General features: G+C 45.1%; 1 protein-coding gene across 1 annotated transcript in view; it reads left to right on the top strand.

Annotated features, from left to right (window-relative positions):
- The window catches only part of LOC311127011 (serine/threonine-protein kinase ULK4-like), a gene marked incomplete at its 5' end in the record, with an annotated part of 141822 nt that overhangs the window by 23182 nt on the left and 101245 nt on the right, over positions 1 to 17395 (top strand). The window contains 2 exon segments of the mRNA XM_084158746.1: positions 6690 to 6797; positions 8799 to 8882. Of these exon segments, the coding sequence (XP_084014872.1) occupies positions 6690 to 6797; positions 8799 to 8882 (192 nt within the window).

Here is a 17395-nt window from a genome sequence, read left to right as displayed (position 1 = left end):
AGTTCTCACAATGAGAATCACAAGTTACAATGCCGCATAGTTCAATGTTTATTGTCAGCGTTGAATTTGGTGCCTCGGTACGCTCTATAGGCTACATAACAGAATCAGACGTCAATTTGGCCCTACATGATCATTACAAACCTACATTTCTCACAGTCCTTTAAAACAGTGAGCGGCAATGACTGCAGGTGCTATTTTTCAGGCATACTGTAGGCTTAGTTAGGACAGGAAGAGAGGAATTAGTTCAGTATTATCCTCATTCCTCTGCCTGTCTCTATGGATACTCCAACATCATTCTAATTAAGTGTTATCTTCCCTGGCAGAGGCAGTACTTTCCTGTGCCACAAACCACCAAGCCCCAATTCAGATATTTTCTCTCTCTCATGGCAGCGCGTCAATAGTGTTGCACACACTGTCTGCTGTTTCCACCCAGCGTCCCTTAGAAACTGGCCTAGTGTGCCGTGCCGGCCGTCCCTGCAGACTGCCTCCTGCCTCCCTCCCTCCTCTCATTGTGGGAGAATTAGCCCGTTCCACTTCCTCAGACGGGGCTTGGAGGCTAGTTCTCACTCCTCACTACTGGAAAAGGAACAGAGTGCTGGGGCCAATGAACACTGCAGTTGATTCGATTCAGTTTGGTTTCTTGTGTCTTTTGCCAAACTGTGATTGTGTAAAGATTGTTATTTTAGGGAATTTTAGGTTTGTTAAATTTAGTTTGTTTATCCATTACTCCAAAAACATTTGAATCATTTGGTATCCATGTATTCATCATCAAAAACACATCCATAATGGCTTGAGTCAATTATTGCTCGCTGGCCAAGCAATCAGTCTCAAGTCCTTCTGATAACTATAGGCAGAGGCCATTTGTAATCTATGGGACTGACCATAGGCTCATGAAACGCCTGAGGTCAGGTCTGTCGCAGCCCGTCAGCCCTACATCAAACGCCTGTCTTCTGGACAACCGCGGGATATTGATCGACCACACTATAGCACAGCAGGTCACCTTTAGTCAATCTCTGTTTGTTATTAACTAGCTCCCTCCATCAATAAGACATCAGGACATGTCTGTCTGTCTGTCCTACCTGCCTCCCTGTTTGTAATCGGTGAATGATCAGGCACAAGCCACTACATGCCACAATATATTCATTAGGCTAAATCACATACCAGGGACATTTAATTGAGTCAATTGATCAGTTGCATTAATGTGATGTTTAAATCAAATGTTAAAATCTAAACTAACAAAGCAGTAGCATTGTTATTTGTCAATCATTAAAAAATGTAGTATTTTCATGTGACTTTGGCCCATTGCTCTTGGTGTGATTGTTTGTCTTCATGCCTGCTGAGTTGCTTTTGTATGTGGATCTCTGTCTCCAGTACGAGTCCAGTCTCATGTGTTGTTCTGAACCACGGATCTCTGTCTCCAGTACGAGTCCAGTCTCATGTGTTGTTCTGAACCACGGATCTCTGTCTCCAGTACGAGTCCAGTCTCATGTGTTGTTCTGAACCACGGCTGAGACATGATGATAGTGATGATGAGTAACAAAACTGGTCTCTCTGTCTCTCACTCTGTCTCTCACTCTGTCTCTCTCACTCCCCAAGCCTCGCAGGGATGCTTAATGTTGCGTGGCCTTAAACCGCCTGCAGCCTCAGTAGTTTAAAGCTCTGCCTTATGGGTTGGAGTGATGGAGGAGGGGGGTAGTTGCGGATTGTACAGGAGCGATAATGATGCGTTTGGAGGAAGTAGCCGTGTGTTGCGGCTCCAACTTAGCCTGTTTGTTTTCTTGAACAGTGAATCGTCAGTCAGTTGCAGGACATCTCTCCTGCCAAAGCCACTTTTCTCTCTTGCATCAAACGTGAGCCAAACATCTGTTCCCTGCAAAGTCACCATTTATGTTCTTTACCGGCCAGCACCAGGCAGCCTCGCACTGAGTGTGCTGCCTATTTGCATAGCACCCTGCTGGGAGCGCTGCCGCAGTAAGCCCGTCACATCCTCCCCACTTCTGAAGAGGACGAGACTAGGAAAATGTTAATTCCACGAAGTTAGGGTGTGGGTTTGCATATATGTGAATTTTTGTGTGTGTCTTTGTGTCTGTGTGTGTGTGGTGGGGGGGGGGGGAGGGTTATTATGTGGATCCTTCCAATAACACCATAATGACATGTTTTCCATGGAGTCTCATCAGCCTTCCTCCTCCCTCCCACCTCATTCTAGCTCCATACCCTTTATAGTGTTATAATGTAGCTCTATACCCTTTATAGTGTTATAATGTAGCTCCATACCCTTTATAGTGTTATAATGTAGCTCTGTACCCTTTATAGTGTATTAATGTAGCTCTATACCCTTTATAGTGTTATAATGTAGCTCCATACCCTTTATAGTGTTATAATGTAGCTCTGTACCCTTTATAGTGTCTTAATGTAGCTCTATACCCTTTATAGTGTATAATGTAGCTCCATACCCTTTATAGTGTTATAATGTAGCTCTGTACCCTTTATAGTGTTATAATGTAGCTCTGTACCCTTTATAGTGTTATAATGTAGCTCTGTACCCTTTATAGTGTTATAATGTAGCTCTATACCCTTTATAGTGTTATAATGTAGCTCTGTACCCTTTATAGTGTTATAATGTAGCTCTATACCCTTTATAGTGTTATAATGTAGCTCTATACCCTTTATAGTGTTATAATGTAGCTCCATACCCTTTATAGTGTTATAATGTAGCTCCATACCCTTTATAGTGTTATAATGTAGCTCTGTACCCTTTATAGTGTTATAATGTAGCTCTGTACCCTTTATAGTGTTATAATGTAGCTCTATACCCTTTATAGTGTTATAATGTAGCTCTGTACCCTTTATAGTGTTATAATGTAGCTCTGTACCCTTTATAGTGTTATAATGTAGCTCCATACCCTTTATAGTGTTATAATGTAGCTCTGTACCCTTTATAGTGTTATAATGTAGCTCTGTACACTTTATAGTGTCTTAATGTAGCTCTATACCCTTTATAGTGTTATAATGTAGCTCTGTACCCTTTATAGTGTTATAATGTAGCTCTGTACCCTTTATAGTGTTATAATGTAGCTCTGTACCCTTTATAGTGTTATAATGTAGCTCTATACCCTTTATAGTGTTATAATGTAGCTCTGTATCCTTTATAGTGTTATAATGTAGCTCTATACCCTTTATAGTGTTATAATGTAGCTCTATACCCTTTATAGTGTTATAATGTAGCTCCATACCCTTTATAGTGTTATAATGTAGCTCCATACCCTTTATAGTGTTATAATGTAGCTCTGTACCCTTTATAGTGTTATAATGTAGCTCTGTACCCTTTATAGTGTTATAATGTAGCTCTGTACCCTTTATAGTGTTATAATGTAGCTCTGTACCCTTTATAGTGTTATAATGTAGCTCCATACCCTTTATAGTGTTATAATGTAGCTCTGTACCCTTTATAGTGTCTTAATGTAGCTCTATACCCTTTATAGTGTTATAATGTAGCTCTATACCCTTTATAGTGTTATAATGTAGCTCTGTACCCTTTATAGTGTCTTAATGTAGCTCTATACCCTTTATAGTGTATAATGTAGCTCCATACCCTTTATAGTGTTATAATGTAGCTCTGTACCCTTTATAGTGTTATAATGTAGCTCTGTACCCTTTATAGTGTTATAATGTAGCTCTGTACCCTTTATAGTGTTATAATGTAGCTCTATACCCTTTATAGTGTTATAATGTAGCTCTGTACCCTTTATAGTGTTATAATGTAGCTCTATACCCTTTATAGTGTTATAATGTAGCTCTATACCCTTTATAGTGTTATAATGTAGCTCCATACCCTTTATAGTGTTATAATGTAGCTCCATACCCTTTATAGTGTTATAATGTAGCTCTGTACCCTTTATAGTGTTATAATGTAGCTCTGTACCCTTTATAGTGTTATAATGTAGCTCTGTACCCTTTATAGTGTTATAATGTAGCTCTATACCCTTTATAGTGTTATAATGTAGCTCTGTACCCTTTATAGTGTTATAATGTAGCTCTGTACCCTTTATAGTGTTATAATGTAGCTCCATACCCTTTATAGTGTTATAATGTAGCTCTGTACCCTTTATAGTGTCTTAATGTAGCTCTATACCCTTTATAGTGTTATAATGTAGCTCTATACCCTTTATAGTGTTATAATGTAGCTCTGTACCCTTTATAGTGTTATAATGTAGCTCTGTACCCTTTATAGTGTTATAATGTAGCTCCATACCCTTTATAGTGTTATAATGTAGCTCCATACCCTTTATAGTGTTATAATGTAGCTCTGTACCCTTTATAGTGTTATAATGTAGCTCTGTACCCTTTATAGTGTTATAATGTAGCTCTGTACCCTTTATAGTGTTATAATGTAGCTCCATACCCTTTATAGTGTTATAATGTAGCTCCGTACCCTTTATAGTGTCTTAATGTAGCTCTATACCCTTTATAGTGTTATAATGTAGCTCTATACCCTTTATAGTGTTATAATGTAGCTCCGTACCCTTTATAGTGTTATAATGTAGCTCCGTACCCTTTATAGTGTTATAATGTAGCTCTATACCCTTTATAGTGTTATAATGTAGCTCTATACCCTTTATAGTGTTATAATGTAGCTCCATACTCTTCAACCGAACGCTGCTTGCACCCGCTCACCCGACTAGAATCACTACTCTCGACGGGTCTGACCTAGAGTATGTGGACAACTACAAATACCTAGGTGTCTGGTTAGACTGTAAACTCTCCTTCCAGACTCACATTAAGCATCTCCAATCAAAAGTTGGATCTAGAATCGGCTTCCTATTTCGCAACAAAGCCTCCTTCACTCATGCTGCCAAACATGCCCTCGTAAAACTGACTATCCTACCGATCCTTGACTTCGGCGATGTCATTTACAAAATAGCCTCCAACACTCTACTCAGCAAATTGGATGTAGTCTATCACAGTGCCATCCATTTAGTCACCAAAGCCCCATATACTACCCACCATTGTGACCTGTATGCTCTTGTTGGCTGGCCCTCACTACATATTCGTCGCCAAACCCACTGGCTCCAGGTCATCTATAAATCACTGCTAGGCAAATCCCCGTCTTATCTTAGCTCACTGGTCACCATAGCAACACCCACCCGTAGTCTGCGCTCCAACAGGTATATCTCGCTGGTCATCCCCAAAGCCAACACGTCCTTTGGCCGCCATTCCTTCCAGTTCTCTGCTGCCAATGACTGGAACGAACTGCAAAAATCTCTGAAGCTGTAGACTCTTATCTCCCTCACTAACTTTAAGCATCAGTTGTCAGAGCACCTTACCGATCACGCACCTGTACACAGCCATTCTGAAATTAGCCCACCCAACTACCTCATCCCCATATTGTTATTTATTTTGCTAATTTGCACCCCAGTATCTCTATTTGCACATCATCTTGTGCACATCTATCATTCCAGTGTTAATACGAAATTGTAACTATTTTGCACTATGGCCTATTTATTGCCTTACCTCCATAACTTACAACATTCGCACACACTGTATATATATTTTCTGTTGTATTTTTGACTTTATGTTTTGTTTACCCCATATGTAACTCTGTGTTGTTGTTTTTATCGCACTGCTTTGCTTTATCTTGGCCAGGTCGCAGTTGTAAATGAGAACTTGTTCTCAACTGGCTTACCTGGTTAAATAAAGGTTAAATAAATAAAAAATAAAATAAAAATAGTGTTATAATGTAGCTCCATACCCTTTATAGTGTTATAATGGAGCTCAATACCCTTTATAGTGTTATAATGTAGCTCTATACCCTTTATAGTGTTATAATGTAGCTCTATACCTTTTATAGTGTTATAATGTAACTCCATACCCTTTATAGTGTTATAATGTAGCTCCATACCCTTTATAGTGTTATAATGTAGCTCCATACCCTTTATAGTGTTATAATGTAGCTCAATACCCTTTATAGTGTTATAATGTAGCTCTATACCCTTTATAGTGTTATAATGTAGCTCTGTACCCTTTATAGTGTTATAATGTAGCTCCATACCCTTTATAGTGTTATAATGTAGCTCCATACCCTTTATAGTGTTATAATGTAGCTCCATACCCTTTTATAGTGTTATAATGTAGCTCAATACCCTTTATAGTGTTATAATGTAGCTCCAAACCCTTTATAGTGTTATAATGTAGCTCCATACCCTTTATAGTGTTATAATGTAGCTCCAAACCCTTTATAGTGTTATAATGTAGCTCAATACCCTTTATAGTGTTATAATGTAGCTCCAAACCCTTTATAGTGTTATAATGTAGCTCCATACCCTTTATAGTGTTATAATGTAGCTCCATACCCTTTATAGTGTTATAATGTAGCTCCATACCCTTGGCTTCATGGGCTTTAAATCTGTCAGGTCTACAGGCCTCATAGTTTATTAATGTACACCGTTTGATGCAGTCTGGTGGTCACTCATTAACAATATAGACCTTATTGCTGAAGTAGAAACATAACAGGATGTAATGGGGAAAAATAAAACTTCTGCCATAGCACAGTATTCTACTCTGTGTCTGTACACTGTTGTGTATCCAGTCTTGATAGGGTACATTATTCAATATAAAGCGTTGTGAAGGGTAGGAGTGCTGTCACAACTGTGAGTGACTGACTGATACTAGTGCATTCTCCGCGTCTCCAGGCTGTTGTCATGTTCACGGAGCTGATCAGGGAGAACTTCAGGAACAGCAAACTGAAGCAGTGCCTGCTGCCACCACTGGGGGAGCTGCTCTACCTCATCGCAACACAGGTGATGATATACTCCAAATCAGTGCTCGTTCAACCCTATGCATACTACTGTCTTAATGAAATGAGTGTGTGAAATGAATGCCAATTTTCGGTACAAGACCTAATAACTTCAATTCAATCAATCAATCAAATGTATTTTATAAAGCCCTTTTTAAATTAGCAGTTGTCACAAAGTGACTAATATGTCTGTTGGCGTAGGCCTTTATGAAGATATTCTGATACTGTCAATAATCTACCACAAAGATACCTGCTTAAACAACTACTGTATTTAAGCACTCTCAGTAATATCAGCACTTAAAGATGTTTGTCTGTCTGTATTTGGTTTTTGTGTTTGATGTTTGTGCAAGGGTTTGAAAACACTAAATGACCTATCGCTCTACATCAAATTAAATTGTATTTGTCACATGCGCCGAATACAGCAGGTGTAGACCTTACAGTGAAATGCTTACTTACAAGCCCTTAACCAACAAAGCAGTTTTAAGAAAAATAAGTGTTAAGTAAAACATAGATAAGTAATGGTTTGCCACTAGTTTATTGTTCCTTTGAAAAGCTATGCAAAAGAGCTGTTTTAACTTTCACCCTGTCCTTTTGACTGTAAGCTGTCTTGATCTCCCACTGCACCTGAACGCCATGTAGACACACATGAAGGTTCCTGCTGGTGTGATATTATCTTTAGTTTCAGGGGAATTCCTCTCTGAGCTGTCCAGTTTGTCAGGGTCACTCAGTGCAGCACACACACAATGGCTATTGACTTTATTGGCTGATTAACCAATAGAGGTAAGGGGTTTCAAAGTGCCCTTTATTCACTATTGGCTATTTGTTTTTTCTCCACAAAGTGTTTTACTGTATGGGAATGTGCTTTCAAGGCTTAATTTGGGTAGGTTAGTTCTAGTTTAATAAAAATACCTGTGAAGAGTAATTGCGTGTTATGGATCCACACCATATTGGTACACCCGACAATTATCTTTCTCCTATTTTATGTTGAGAATCTTATGAATTCGTACACCATATCCACAGAATAATAGAGATGCCTCTAAATCATTTCAGTATTCTGAGAAGCGAGTGACATTTCGAGGCCCTTTCAGATTATTATTACTGCATGATGGACAAAATGGGGAAAAAATATGTATGAGGATTGATGTACTGTAGGTATACTTTATTACATAGCAAAATAGAAAGCAAAAACACAGAAAAATGAATAGATGGCATAAAAGCAGACCTTAGGTAAAAGCAAGCCTTGTGGTTAATGGGCTCTCTGAACACTACAGATGTAGGATCTTCATTTGAGACAGTTTGCTACAGCAGGAAAATAATCCTGCAGCAACAACATTTTTGTAGGGGTTGATACATTTTTCGTTAGGGCAAATCAAGTCTGAAATTTCAAAGTGGAAATTACAAACTTTTGAAGCCTTTTAAAAATTTGAATACACTACAAGTTTGCATGGAAAATTCTCAGCAACAAAAGAGTGATCAAATTAAGATCCTACATCTGCATGCAGTGCAGTGTATGATCAAAGGCCTCATTAACAGGGATGTAGTGATGAAAGTGTGAGCACCAGTGGAGATGTCGGGAGGAGAATAGCGTAAATGATAGCTAACACAAAACAAATTCACATGTAGTGTAATAGGTGCATAAAGATTATTCTGAAAATATAACAGGTGTGTAAACAGTGTTTCCATATGGTTTTGGTCCACTACATCACTCATCATAAACACACTGTTTATTGTCAATATGTTCACATATCCCCAGTTTACAACGACATAATAACACACATTCCCTCACCAGTACCAAAGGAATTTCCAAAGTTCCAAATTTGGTAGCTAGCTAGAGCATTTGTGAACGTTGTTTGGGGCTTATTTATTTAGCCTAATTACGCTAGCTGCTGCTGCTTTGTTTTGCCCTAATTGTTCCCCCAATGAGCCACTACAGGAGTCCTCTCTGTCTCCACTACAGACCTTCTCTTCCCTTCTCTTCCCTTCTCTTCCCTCTCTCTCCCCGCAGGAGGAGAAGAAAGAGTACCCAGGAGAGCTGTGGGTCGTTCCTGCTGCCGCCTACACGGTGTTAATGAGGTGCCTTCGGGAAGGGGTAAGTCTGCTGCACCTGCCTCAGCAGGGGGGAGGGAGGGGGTGGGGGGAGATCCGTGCAGTAATGATCCTCCTACAAGGCCCTACAGGCATTGTTTGCCAACTGCAAGTCAAGGGCATGCAGCAGACTCAGTCGTCAGCCCCTGTCATGCAAACTGCATCAAAACAGCCCCGGATGGATGAGTCCTTGTCATGTCCTCGCCGGCAATTAACGACCGGTGGATACACCAGCGCACGCACACACACACACACACACACACACTGCATGTGTAGTAGTGTGTCAGTCAGCCAGATAGTCAGTCTGGCCAGAGGACCGTTGTTCCTCAGCTACTGCATCTGTTCTTCTTAATTACAAAACTGAGTTTGTTTCAAAAGACGATGGCTCTTCTCCCAGAAGGGAGCGTTGATATTACGTGTTCATTATAAGTTCATTAGCAAAGCTTTTAGACTGGCCAGCTTATATACCAATGTGGAGCAAACTTATTCCCAAGATTTGTGAGTTGGGGGGTCCTCAACTGGCAGCTTCATTAAATAGTACCCTCAAAACACCAGTCTCAACGTCAACAGTGAAGAGGCGATTTCTCACATGGAATAGCCTTCATTTCTCAGAACAAGAATAGACTGACGAGTTTCATAAGAAAGTTATTTGTTTCTGGCCATTTTGAGCCTGTAATCGAACCCACAATTGCTGATGCTCCAGATACTCAAGAAGGCCAGTTTTATTGCTTCTTTAATCAGCACAACAGTTTTCAGCTGTGCTAACATAATTTCAAAAGGGTTTTCTAATGATCAATTAGCCTTTTTAAATGATAAACTTGGATTAGCAAACACAACGTGCCATTGGAACACAGGACTGATGGTTGCTGATAATGGGCCTCTGTACGCCTATGTAGATATTCCATTACAAATCAGCCGTTTCCAGCTACAATAGCCATTTACAACATTACCAATGTCTACACTTGTCACAGATTCTGCCGAGGCTGCCCTTCCTCCTTGCTCGGGCAGGCTTCGGCGTTCGTCGTCACCGGAGTACTAGCTGCTGCCGATCTATGTTTCTATGTTCTACCTGTTGTTGTCTGATTGTTTCACACCTGTTTCCCATCTTGTAATTACTCCGTCCCTATTTAACCCTGTGGCTCCCATTGTGCTCTGTGCGTGTTTGTTTATTGTTTCGTGTGTCGTTGGTGAGCGGGTTTGTTCCTCCCTGCGTGGAGGTTTACTTGTTTCTTTACGTGTTCGGTAAAGTTACGTTTTCATTTAGTTCTGTGTCCTGCGCCTGACTTCGTCTACCGCATTACACTGACACCGTGACAGAAACACGCACCAATATGGAGCAGGAACAGCCGGATTTACCGAGACGATGGAGGAATGAGTCCAAAGTCAAGAGACGAAGATTCAGACTCTCTGTGCCACAATGGAACGAGTGTCCCAGATGATGGAACGATTGGAGAGAGGTGGTATCCCTTCACCATGTCCAACCACTCAACCACCTACAACACTGGCTACCACTTCGCCACCTGGGTCCAGTGGAATTCGTCTCTCGCTCCCGAGGGCATATGACGGTACACCTGCCGGGTGCCAGGGATTTCTCCTCCAGGTAGAGCTCTACCTGGCCACTATTCACCCGGCGCCTTCGGGATACGAGAGCGTGTCCGCCCTCATCTCCTGTCTATCGGGGAAGGCGCTTGAGTGGGCCAACGCAGAGTGGGGAGGAATAGACTCGAGAACTGTCCGCTACAAGGATTTCACCCGCCGCTACCGGGCGGTATTCGATCATCCACCTGAAGGGAGAGCGGCGGGAGAACGTCTGTTCCACCTACGACAAGAGATAAGGAGCACGCAGGAGTTTTCGCTGGAGTTTAGAACTTTAGCAGCCAGTGTGTGATGGAATGAGAGGGCCCTGATCGACCACTATCGTTGCAGCTTAAGGGAGAACGTCCGTTGGGAACTGGCCTGCAGGGACACCAATTCCCAACCTGGACCAACTGGTGGACATGTCCATCAGGTTGGATAACCTGTTGGCAGCCCGCGGACGTTCTGATGGGGGGCCGTCCATTCCATCCCCCAGCACCTCCGAGCCTACCCCCATGGAGCTCGGAGGTGCTGCGGTTAGGGAGACTGGGAGAGGGACCGTCCCCTGCACCAACTGTGGCCGCAGAGGACACACTGCTGGTCGCTGCTGGGGAGGGTTCTCAGGAGGTCGAGGCAGCAAGCAGAGCACTGGTCGACCGTCTCAGGTAAGTAGGCACCCGAGTAACCCAGAGCTCCCTGTTGCTAATATGTGTATTGATATTATGTTTCCAGAGTTTTCTCCCCATTCCCAGCATAAGGCGCTAGTAGATTCAGGCGCGGCTGGGAATTTTATTGATCGCCAGTATGCCCGTAGTTTAGGGATCCCTACTGTGTCTATAGATAAACCTTTCCCTGTGCATGCATTAGATAGTCGCCCATTAGGGTCAGGCATAATCAGGGAGGTCACCGCTCCACTGCTGATGATGACGCAGGAGGGTCATGAGGAGAGGATTAGCCTCTATCTGCGTATCCTGTGGTGTTGGGACTTCCCTGGTTAACCATTCATGACCCCACGATTTCATGGCAACAGAGGGCTCTCAAGGGATGGTCCGGTCAGTGTTCAGGGAGGTGTTTAGGAGTTTCCTTGGGGGCAACTACGGTGGAAAGTCCAAACCAGGTTTCCACTATGCACATTCCTTCCGAGTATGCCGATTTGGCTATCGCCTTCAGTAAAAAGAGGGCGACTAAATTACCACCCCATCGTCCGGGGGATTGTGCGATAAATCTCCAGGTAGGAGCTGCACTTCCCCAGAGTCACGTGTATCCTTTGTCTCAGGAGGAGAAGGCGGCTATGGAGACATATGTCACCGAATCTCTGAGGCAGGGATACATTTGGCCATCCACTTCACCTGTCTCCTCGAGTTTCTTTTTTGTGAAGAAGAAAGATGGTGGGTTACGCTCGTGCATTGATTACCGTGGCTTAAATCAGATTACCATCAAGTACAGCTATCCATTACCCCTGATAGCTAGTATGACGGAATCATTGCACGGGGCACGCTTCTTCACAAAATTGGATCTCAGGAGCGTGTACAACCTAGTGCGTATCCGGGAGGGAGATGAGTGGAAGACGGCATTTAGTACCACCTCTGGACATTATGAGTATCTGGTCATGCCATACAGGTTAATGAATGCTCCATCAGTTTTCCAATCATTTGTGGATGAGATTTTCAGGGACCTGCACGGACAAGGGGTAGTGGTGTATATTGATGACATCCTTATATACTCCGCTACACGGGCCGAGCATGTGTCCCTGGTGCGTAAAGTGCTTGGACGACTTTTGGAGCATGACCTGTATGCTAAGGCAGAGAAATGCCTGTTCTTCCAGGAGGCCATCTCTTTCTTGGGGTACCACATGTCCGCGTCAGGGGTGAGGATGGAGAGTGACCGCATTACGGCCGTGCGTAATTGGGCGACTCCAACCACGGTAAAGGAGGTGCAGCGATTTTGGGGTTTTGCCAATTACTACCGGAGATTTATCCGGGGCTTTGGTCAGGTAGCAGCTCCCATTACCTCGTTGCTGAAGGGGGGGCCGGTGCGTCTGCGGTGGTCAGCTGAGGCGGACAGGGCTTTTAGTCGTCTGAAGGACCTGTTTACCTCGGCTCCAGTGCTGGCTCATCCGGACCCCTCCTTAGCCTTCACGGTGGAGGTGGACGCGTCCGAGGCTGGAATAGGCGCTGTACTGTCTCAGCGCTCGGGTACGCCACCTAAACTCCGCCCCTGTGCCTTCTTTTCGAAGAAGCTCAGCCCGGCGGAGCGCAACTATGATGTGGGGGACCGGGAGCTGTTGGCTGTGGTCGAAGCTCTGAAAGCGTGGAGACATTGGCTTGAGGGGGCTAAACACCCTTTTCTCATTTTGACTGACCACCACAATCTGGAGTACATCCGGGCAGTGAGGAGATTAAACCCTCGCCAGGCAAGGTGGTCCATGTTTCTCACCCGTTTTGTTTTCACCCTTTCTTACAGGCCAGGTTCCCAGAACGCTAAGGAAGATGCTCTGTCCCGACTGTATGACACGGAGGAGAGTTCCGTGGAGCCTACTCCCATACTTGCGGCGTCGTTGGCACCGGTGGTGTGGGAGGTTGACACGGAGATCGAGCGGGCGTTGCGTAACGAACCCACTCCTCCCCAGTGTCCAGAGGGTCGTGTGTACGTACCGCTGGATGTCCGCGATCGTTTGATCTATTGGGCTCACATGTCACCCTCCTCTGGTCATCCTGGCATAGGTTGGACAGTGCACTGTCTTATTGGGAAGTACTGGTGGCCCACCTTAGCTAAGGACGTGAGGGTTTATGTTTCCTCCTGCTCGGTGTGTGCCCAGTGTAAAACTCCTAGACACCTGCCCAGAGGGAAATTGCAACCCCTACCCGTTCCACAACGACCATGGTCCCACCTATCGGTGGACTTCGTGACAGATCTTCCCCCCTCACAAGGGAACACCACGATCCTGGTCGTTGTGGATCGGTTTTCTAAGTCCTGCCGCCTCATTCCTTTGCCCGGCCTCCCTACGGCCCTACAGACTTCTGAGGCCCTATTTACACACGTCTTCCGGCACTACGGGGTACCTGAGGATATAGTGTCTGATCAGGGTTCCCAGTTCACCTCAAGGGTTTGGAGGGCGTTCATGGAACGTCTGGGAGTCTCGGTCAGTCTGACCTCAGGGTTTCACCCCGAGAGTAAAGGGCAGGTGGAGAGAGTCAACCAGGAGGTGGGTAGGTTTCTGAGTTCGTATTGCCAGGACCAGTGGGGGGAGTGGTCGGTTTTCCTCCCCTGGGCAGAGATAGCCCAGAACTCCATCCGCCACTCCTCCACTAACCTTTCTCCATTCCAATGTGTATCAGCCGGTCCTGGCACCTTGGCATCAGAGCCAGATCAAGGCACCTGCGGTTGACGAGTGGTTTCGGCGCTCGCAGGAGACCTGGAGCGCTGCCCATGTACGTCTGCAGCGGGTCATCAGGCGGCAAAAGGCGAGCGCCGACCGCCACCGCAGTGAGGCCCCGGTGTATGCACCGGGGGACCGGGTCTGGCTCTCGACCCGAAACCTGCCCCTTCGCCTGCCCTGCCGGAAGCTGGGTCGGCGGTTTGTGGGGCCATTCAAAGTCCTGAGGAGATTGAATGAGGTATGTTATAGGTTGCAACTTCCTCCTAATTATCGTATTAACCCCTCGTTCCATGTGTCTCTCCTTAGGCCGGTGGTAGCTGGTCCACTCCAGGAGTCTGAGATACAGGAGGTTCCTCCACCCCCACTGGACATCGAGGGGGCACCGGCGTACTCGGTTCGTTCCATATTGGATTCGAGGCGTCGGGTGGGGGGCCTGCAGTATCTCGTGGAGTGGGAGGGGAACGGTCTGGAGGAACGGTGCTGGGTCCCTAGGAGGGACATCCTCGATCCCTCCATGTTGAGGGATTTCCACCGCAATCATCCGACTCGCCCAGCGCCGCGTCCTCCTGGCCGTCCCCGAGGCCGGTGTCGATGCACGGCTGGAGCCGCGCGTCGGGGGGGGGGGAGTCGCTATTTAACCCTGTGGCTCCCATTGTGCTCTGTGCGTGTTTGTTTATTGTTTTGTGTGTCGTTGGTGAGCGGGTTTATTCCTCCCTGCGTGGAGGTTTACTTGTTTCTTTACGTGTTCAGTAAAGTTACGTTTTCATTTAGTTCTGTGTCCTGCGCCTGACTTTGTCTACCGCATTACACTGACACCGTGACAACACTGTATTTCTGATCAATTTGATGTTATTTTAATGGACAAAAAAAATGCTTTTCTTTCAAAAACAAGGACATTTAGAAGTGACCCCAAACTTTTGAACGGTAGTGTACCTCTAAAATTGTATATCTGTTGAATTGTTGGTCAGTAGTTTTGAGGACTGTTTCACTCATAGGGACCTCACAGCATCAGAGGGAGGTTAGAGAGTTAGTGCTTCTTACAATGTTGACAACGTTGACTGTCTGGGATAGTTCTGGAGAGAGTTCTGTCTGAGTGACTGTCTGGGATAGCTCTGGAGAGAGTTCTGTATGAGTCCCGTACGAACTGCAGGCACAGGGGACTCTGGTTGATTAATTAAAGGATTTGTTCAATACAGACTGTCTGAGCTGTAATGAGAATAATACTAGCAGGGAAGTAAAGAGGTGTTGAGAGTCAGTCTGTGTCTCTCCACCAGCCGCCTTGACTAATAATAACTGTCTGGGTGCTCCTCTCTTAGAGGGCCGGGAGGGGGATATGACTGAGGAAGGGAAGCACAGCATGCACACACACTCACACCACGTCGGTCATTAAGACGCTGCCTACTGGGTGCCTTTTCTTATTTATTTCTATTGAGCGATGATGAGTGCTGACTGACACTTGCCTACTTCTCCAGGGAGAACCTCCCCAGCTAAAGACAGATTGAAGTAGAACTTTTAGAATAGGATGGGAGTTTTGATTGGATGGATCCCGGCTGTGGCAAGCATGCATGATTCAGCGGCTTCATATCTTTGTAAACAAGAACATATGGCAATTAGACTGGGTACACCACCCGTTCATGAAAATGGATCGCTCCTACAGACAGTGAGTCAGGTGGCCGTGGCTTGCTATATAAAGCAGGCAGACAGGCATCGAGGCATTCAGTTACTGTTCGATTGAACATTAGAATGGGCAAAACAAGTGACCTAAGCGACTTTGAGCGTGGTATGATTGTCAGTGCCAGGCACGGCGGATCCAGTATCTCAGAAACGGACACCCCCCTGGGCTTTTCACGCACGACAGTGTCTAGGGTTTCCCGAAAATGGTGCGATAAACAAAAATCATCCAGTCAGCGGCAGTCCTGTGGGCGAAACAGCTTGTTGATGAGAGAGGTCGAAGGAAAATGGCAAGAATCGTGCAAGTTAACAGGCAGGCTACAAACAGACAAATAATGGCGCAGTACAACAGGGTGAGCAGAATGGCATCTCGGAACACGCAACTCGTAAATTATTGTCACGGATGGGCTATTGCAGCAGACGACCACACCATGTTCCACTCCAATCAGCTAAAAACAAGAAGGCTCCAGTGGACACACGATCACCAACACTGGACAATTGAAGAGTGGAAAAACATTTTCTGCTCCGACAAATCCCGATTCCTGTTGCGTCATGCTGATGGCAGAGTCAGGATTTGGCGTAAGCAGCATGAGTCCATGGACCCATCCTGCCTGGTGTCTAGGCTGGTGGCAGCGGTGTACCACCGTCCAATCCTGCCTGGTGTCTAGGCTGGTGGCAGCGGTGTACCACCGTCCAATCCGCAGCAACTGCGTGATGCCATCGCGTCAGCATGGACCAACATCCCTGTGGAACATTTCCGACTTGTGGAATCCATGCCCTAAGAATTCCGGTTGTTCTGGAGGAAAAAGGGGGTCCGACCAAATACTAGATGTACCTAATAAACTGGCCAGTGAGTGTATGTTTTCATATGTTATTTATGGATGACTCTATTCCCACACTTCATTTGCAACACTGGTAGCACTAATTTGATGCAGTATTTCTCTGCATGGTTAAAACATTTCAAATTGAATTGATATGTGAAATGCTTACACCACTTTAAATGGACGTAACTGCATTCTAGCTGTGTTTGCATGTCAGATTTTCATGACCACAGCAGATTCTGAAAGCCCAAACAAACTGTGAGAATAAGATGTCAAGAAGAGAGTTGCTTGTTCTCTTGTTATGGGCAACAACCCACATACTGTAACATCGCAGCGAGTGGAGCAGTATCAGCAAATGCTTCAGGAGGGAGAGGAAAATGGAGGGGAAAGTCTGAGCGTGAGAGAGCGGGGGGCCTGAATGTGAGAGATAGAGGGAGACGAGGAGATGGCAGAGCCAGAGAGAGAGGGGGAGACGGGCAGGAAAAGGGAAAGAGGACAGAGAGAGAGACAGGGAGGAGAAGGCAAGGCAGAGGGAGAGGGGGAGACGGGCAGGAAAAGGCGAGGGAAAGAGGACAGAGAGAGAGACCGGGAGGAGAAGGCAGAGCCAGAGAGAGAAAGCGACTTGAGCTGCCTGCAGGAAATATTTATGAGCGTGAAGAAGTTGTTCCCAGTGCCAATGATGAAAGGTGTGTTTGGGAACAGAGGCAGTGGAGGTGGTGTATCTCTACCAGGGAGAGGGAGCCAAGGGCTTCAACCCTCCTACTCTTATCTCCTACTCCTGGCCACCGCACCGCTCCACACCACACAGCTTTCCACTCACATTAAACATTTATCAGTCCAACACAGGAACTACTGTAATGCTCTCCTCCTAATCAGCTGCAGCCTAATCTCTCTCTGTAGCACAGCCCTATTCCCTATATAGTGTACTACTTTGGGCCACGGTCAAAAGTAGTGCACTATATAGGGAGTAGGGTGCCATTTCAAATCAAACCAAATCAAAATTGTATTTGACACATGCGCCGAATACAACAGGTATAGACCTTACCGTGAAATGCTTACTTATAAGCCCTT

The sequence above is a fragment of the Coregonus lavaretus genome (assembly GCF_964263955.1).
Source record: "Coregonus lavaretus genome assembly, chromosome: 3".
Taxonomy (NCBI): Eukaryota; Metazoa; Chordata; class Actinopteri; order Salmoniformes; family Salmonidae; genus Coregonus; species Coregonus lavaretus.
The sequence above is the reverse complement of the archived record's forward strand: the minus strand, read 5'-3'. Positions and strand labels throughout refer to the sequence as shown.